The 6577-nt window shown below is 45.1% G+C and overlaps 1 protein-coding gene across 1 annotated transcript; it reads right to left on the reverse strand.

The window, feature by feature from the left end:
* Positions 1–1666: 1666 nt before the first annotated feature.
* gpr26 (G protein-coupled receptor 26) lies at positions 1667–5944 on the reverse strand. The gene is made up of 3 exons (XM_062520407.1): positions 5274–5944; positions 2782–2895; positions 1667–2024 (listed from the first exon to the last, which is right to left on the reverse strand). Exons 1-3 carry the CDS (start codon positions 5942–5944, stop codon positions 1667–1669), a joined length of 1143 nt encoding a protein of 380 aa, XP_062376391.1.
* Positions 5945–6577: the final 633 nt, after the last annotated feature.

Here is a 6577-nt window from a genome sequence, read left to right on the forward strand (position 1 = left end):
AAATACCCCTAGCTTCTGCTTAAAACACAATATCACTCAGAAAGGCACAACATTTGTGTTTTCACTCGACCACAATGTACAGTACAAACATGTCAAAGAAAGAAAACATCCCTCAGAGGATTCCTGAACATATATGCTCCACCTTCAAGCAGAGCCCTGTCTCAACACGACTCTGCCTTCAAACAGAGGTCCAGGCCACATCATACGGGATAGTACTGTGCTCATTCTGAATGCCAAATGTATTGTTTAAATGAGTTTAATCAGAATCATATAAAAAACAACCCACCAGTTCAGAAATAGCCAACTACCACAATGAAACAAAATCTATTATTGAAAGCTTTATTTATGCTTTCCATAGACCTACAGTTCTTTGCTCAGACAATGCATGGCATTTTTAGAAGCATTCTTTCTAAACAAGTAAGGGATAACGGCCGACGAGGTGACCGGTTCGATGGAAATAATGGCTAGGTGGAGGTCTAGAACTCCGGCGACGTGCGAAGCACGGAGACGGAGTTACCTCCGCCGTGCCATTATTTCCATCGAACCGGTCGACCTCGAAGGCCGTTATCCCGCTTATCTCCCGTTTGTATTCATAACCTGTATATTTAGAACATAGTTTTATTCCACCGTTGCGTCCGTAAACATCGCTAAAACTGTCTTGACTGTGGGACTACTTTCCGCCACATATCAACTTTCTACTTGCAGGACAAAACTGCCGTTACTAGTTCTAAATGGATGGTTGCTATGGCCAAAAGCCAGTCGTTAGTTCTAAATGGCTGGTTGCTACGGCCAAAAGCCAGTCGTTAGTTCTATTTCTCCCGTTGTCAAGCGGGCATATCCCAGGATTCTGATTAACTTTAACTTTGAAAGATCGCTACTTTTATAGCCTACATGGCATCAAACTAGCTACAATCCACCTCCGTCATATGCTACAATGTTACTATGGTTCTGCACGTCTGTATTTCAGCTTGGATGCAACGTGACAGTTCATTTAAACTTCGCAACGAGTTTGGCGAATTAATATTCAAGTGTGATACGGGAACTACTTCAAAGGTAGCAGGTTATACGAAGTTAATGGCCACCCCATCAGCCAATCAGAGAAGAGAATTCCATTTGTTGAGGGAGATAACTGATTATAATGCGCGTGTGTGTGTGTCTGTGTGCGTGGTGTGGGGGTGGGAGGTCATGTGTCATTTTCTTCAAATTTAGCTTTATGGCTTTGACGCTACGAATCATATTTTATAAAAACCTATCGGTTTTCTGCTACATACTGCACGTAATCTGTCATTCATCATTTTCCCCAAGCAAACTACCACATTAGCTAAATCGGCCATGTCAGAAAATTCTGACAGACTAGCAGCTTATAAAGATGGCAATACTTTGTGGTAATTTATAAGACTTTATAAGACTTAAATCACTCCAGTAAGGTGGTACTAAATTGTTACCAAACCCCATCTTTGATACTATGAAATCACCTGCATACAAGGAGATATCAGGTGTTAGATGTAAGCGTCAAACAACCTGGTAAGATCTATTAGAGTGTAATATAAAAGTATAAAAATCATTTTTAGCATTCTTTTTTTCCTCTCGTTATGAACATAGTGTTTTTTTTTTTGTTCAAAATAAGGGGAGAGAGCTGTCATGTCGCCTCCCGTGTATTAAACTTTTACCCTGTTCCTTTTGTAGTGCCACTCAGTTCCCTGGTTTTGCTCTTTGTCGTCGTCCTGGCTTTCCTCTCCGTCTCTCCCGTCTCCTCTTTCTCCTCGGCCTTCTCCTTCATCTCCTCCTCTCTGGTCCTGTCCTCCTTCTCTCTCTTGCGGGCTCTGCCGTTCTCCAGCCTGCGCGTGGCGAGGGAGCGTCTCCGCAGCAGCAGGCGGTTCAGGATGTCGCGGCAGGTCTTCCGGTACTGGTGGCGCAGGAGGGAGTAGACGAAGGGGTCGCACGCCGCCTTGCTGTAGGCCAGACACTTGCACACCACGCCCCAGTGAGGGCTGATGGGAAACCACTCAAACAGCTCCATCACCCTGGTGTGGCAAAGACACACACACACACACACACACACACACACACACACACACATACAGTACATGTACACATCTCTGAGTACATAGAAATATATCAATGGCTTTTAAGCAACACACTATACTATAGTATACTGTATATACATATGTATATACAATATAACATAGTTCTTAAAATAATTTAAAATAATGGTTTCAAACTCATTTTGATACACAGATTTACAATTTGTAGACTTGTGTCTCTGTCAATAATGATGAGCGCTCAGAATGCCTGATATTGCACTACGTAACCATGCTGTTCTGACCAGGAACATGATCCTTTTCATCAGTCTCCGATGAATTGGGTACCCCTTAGTGCTAAACGGGTACAAGTAGGACAAATGGTAGAATTCCTATTGTGTGACTTTAAAGTAAGAATAAAATGAAAATCATTACATCACACTTACATACCAACAAAGACAAAACTGGTAAATCAGACTATAACTTACTAGCTGAAGGACTGGATTACTGACTGCAAGATACGTTTCCTGAATTCTGCTTTTAGTGATGTGAGAGGGAGGTGAGAGTAGTTCTGTACCAGGAAGCCCATGGATAGAGTTACGTCAGCTGGTACCCCACTGCCCCTACTCAAATGCGCTTGATTGAAAAGGCCCAGGGAGACCCCGTTCATCAAAATGGAAATATTCAATCTCCCGTCAATCAGCAATCACTTTGCGATTCAGTGCCACCTCGTCCATAGCAGCCCCTGCAGTCTTCTTACCTGGTGATGACATAGGGGGTGAAGCAGACCACGAACGTGCCGATGAAGGTGCTGATCTTCCTCGTGGCCCTCTGCCTGCGCCTCTTCTGCTCCTCCAGACACCGCTGCCTGACGCTGCGGGGGGGTTGGGGTGGGGGTGGGAGGTGGGGGTGGGGGTAGAAGAGGGGAGGTGGGACAAGGTTGGCAAAGACAAGCTACCATTGGCCTCGAAAAGCACAGTGCTGCACTGCTGTGAGGGGTAGAGAGACTGGCAAGAATGCTGCCTACCGAGCCTCCCCCCAAAAAAGTGAACAGTCAGAATATATGCCTTAACAATGACAATGCGACGACGAGTCACTTAGTGTAATAGCCCATCCCTGGCTAAATGGACACATGGAGATGAATGCCTCACGAAGAGGCAGCGCAACAGGGAGTGCTGGGCAATTACGCCATGTAATGGGCCCATTCTACAGCACACCTGACCGAAGACGAGTCCTTCCCCAGACTTTGCGTGAGTGTGCGAGCTCTCAGGATGAACACGGGGTCTGACACGCTCACCAAAACTCAGTTTGATAGGCCAGATATGATTTGAGCCCTATGATTAAGTGTAACTGTGCGTTCACACCAAAAGCTTCAAAAGCTTCAAGAGCGCCGGAAATCATTCATTTCCAATGGAGAGTCGGCGTTACCGGCTTCAAAAGCGTTCCGGGCGTGAGCGTGGCTTCATGAGCTTCACGGGCGTCAAAATAAAGTTGAGCCTCAGTTAACTTTATGGTAATGAGCTATGACACGGTTCGGCGTCAACTAATCAGAATGTCAAACTCGCAGGATTGCTGCTTGTGGTTTGTTCAAATGTTTCACGTCATGGCTTTGACGCTTTCGGCGCCGAATGCACCGAACTGGGTTGAGCGTCGGGCTATGAGCTTCACCAGCGACTTTGACGCTTTTGACGGTTTTGGTCTGAACGCACAGTAATGGTTATTAGAAAGCCCTGTTGTTGACTGCAATCAGTGGTGGGTGAAAATGACATTTTGATCAAAGCTGTTGTCATATTGAGTGTTTTGATTATTCTGCCTTCCAAATATTATGTGCATTTCAACCATTTGCAGCTGAGCATATCTAACACAGGCCTTGATCATCTCCACCATCACATTCTTCTATTCTTGTTGCTAGGGGAAGGGTCTGGAAATACCAATGATTCAGTGTTGCTGAGAACAGTGACCTATTCACAACAGCAGTTGTAGATCATTAACAGTTGAAACAAGCGCTTAGACATGGCAAGGACGATTTAGACTGCAGGGGTATGAACACATGCTGTACAAACAAGGACGAAGCCTCTCAGGTCCAGACAATGTTGAATGAAATGAAAGCTCATCAAGGAATATTGATATTGAACCGATACACCTACTGTAAGTCAGTACATTACCAGAAAGTGTTAGTGTTTAGCTGTGCATGTGTTGTACAGTCTGCATTGGGATAGTCTGTCTGTACTACTCTATTCACTCTATACAGTACTCCCAAACTGGGATAAATATTTGGGATCCTCAAGATTGCTACACAGTATACAACATAGATTACCGTATTTTCCCGACTATTAGCCGCAGCTTATACAGTACATTGATTTTGCAAAATGTATTCAGCTATGAGGTTAATACACGGGGGCAGGTAATATGGTATTCATATGGTTTTGTTTCTTTTAACTTGCATAAAACACTGTCCTGTGGCTTATACACAATGCGGCTAATACACAGGAAATTACTGTAATGAAACATTATGAGCCACAGACGAATAATTGAAGTTTCACTGGGAAAGCTAGCAAGCTATAGAGATATGTGAGGTTCATACTGTACATGGTGCACTCAAATATCTTCTGCTAGTGTTGTCACCTGAGCTATCGGCAGCACATTGAGGTGTGAGAGAAAAGGTCAGGTCTAATCTAAAGCTCTAATGAAGACAACCGATCAGGTCTAATCTACATGTAAATATAAATAAAATAGTCTAGTGTAATGTTCGGTTGTCAAGTTCATGCAAACCAATCATGTCTCTGGAAGCTACATCAAAGTGACGGGATGGGATTTTTTAATAGTTCAAAACCGTCAAAGCACATAAATGGGACACAACCATAGTACATTGAAGTACTCTGGAACTGATACACACACACACACACACACACACACACACACACACACATACACACTCTCTCTCTGTCTCTCTCTCTCTCTCTCTCTCTCTCTCACTCACACACACACACACACACACACACACACACACACACATTACGAATTACAAATAAACTTGGACACGACTGTGTATTGAGACTGATGCCAGCTTAATCATTAACCCTGGCTAGATGACAATGATAAAAATAATAATAATAAAGAAAATACGAAATAAATTAAAAAAGAACGAAACTTATATAACCAAGGGTAAACCTGTATTTTACAGGTCATTTCAAGAAATGACCAGTGTAACAAGGCACTGGGAAAGAGTACATAACAGAATAATCTAAATACCTCGGGTGGATATCCACAAGCAGCACCAGCGTCTGCATGGTGATCACATCAATGCGTTTGCAGTGAAACCTCGCCACTTTCAGCACTTTGAGATACGTTACGCAGAGCACGACCAGAGACAACAGGAACGTGACCGAGTGTAAAACAAGCGTGTAGATGACAAATTGAGTCCTCATGCCGCTCGCTCGGGTGTTGCACAGGGTGCACGAGGCATAGAGTTGATGGTATCCCACCCAGGAGAGGCACGACGCTACTACAGAGAAGGACAGCGAGTGAATCCACGTGTAGCCGAGAGCCATCACGGCGTCCCGATGCCGGATCCTGGAGTGGTAGCTAAGCGGGAAAACCACAGCCACCCACCGGTCTATGCTCAGAGCAGCCATGCTCAGCATCGAGTTAGTGGTCAGAAAGGTGTCCAGGAACCCCACTATCTGACAAAATCCGTGCCCGCCCGGGTGACCCTTGTAAATGAGTCCTCCAAGAGTCAGGGGCATGTTGGACACTGTGAGCAGCAGGTTGCAGAAGGTGAGGTTGAGGATGAACAAGCCCGGCACCTGTTTACGAATCTCCGCGTTATACAGAAAGCAAATCAGCACCACAACGTTGGACAGCAACGACACCACGATGATCACGACTAACAGGAGAGAAACCACGACCTCCACTGTGTGCATGGTGCGTCCCGCTCTCAGATCCCCTGGCAGGTGACGGCACTTTCAACACACCTGCACATGTTGCCCTAATGCATGGTCACACAGCTGCTTTGCAGATGTGTTTCCAAGACGCGAGACGCCTGGTCGCGCACAACGAAGCGCAATCGATTGGCTGCCTCCTCCCTTTAGTTTGTCGAGAAAACGAGGAACCCATCAATTTTACCGCTGAAAATGTTTTTTAAAAATCACACAGCACAACACCGGGTCCGAAAAACAGCGTTTACGTTTTACTCCACATACGCTCCCCGCCGGCCACAGGTCCCCCAAGTATCGCCTTGTTGCGCAATTGCGCAGTGCCAATTCGTTTCGTGCGGCGCTCTTTGAACATCGTCCTCGAAGCTACTTTATGCCTAATTCTGTCTGAAGCGTACCCTTCCCACCCTCGCAAGTAAAATTCACAACTTGCACATGTAACATCGGCCTTCCTAGAAACGTTTACACCTCGACTTTTTCTGGATATATCTAATTTTAGGTGCTGTTATTTTTGGTGGAGGGAAATCTCTGTCATCTGCGTCATAGATAGACGCACAGCACGAAACACGATGATATTGTAGTGCATATTAATACACAGGCGTCATGCCAGACAGTGCATTT

This window comes from Sardina pilchardus, chromosome 18 (genome assembly GCF_963854185.1).
Source record: "Sardina pilchardus chromosome 18, fSarPil1.1, whole genome shotgun sequence".
Classification (NCBI taxonomy): Eukaryota; Metazoa; Chordata; class Actinopteri; order Clupeiformes; family Clupeidae; genus Sardina; species Sardina pilchardus.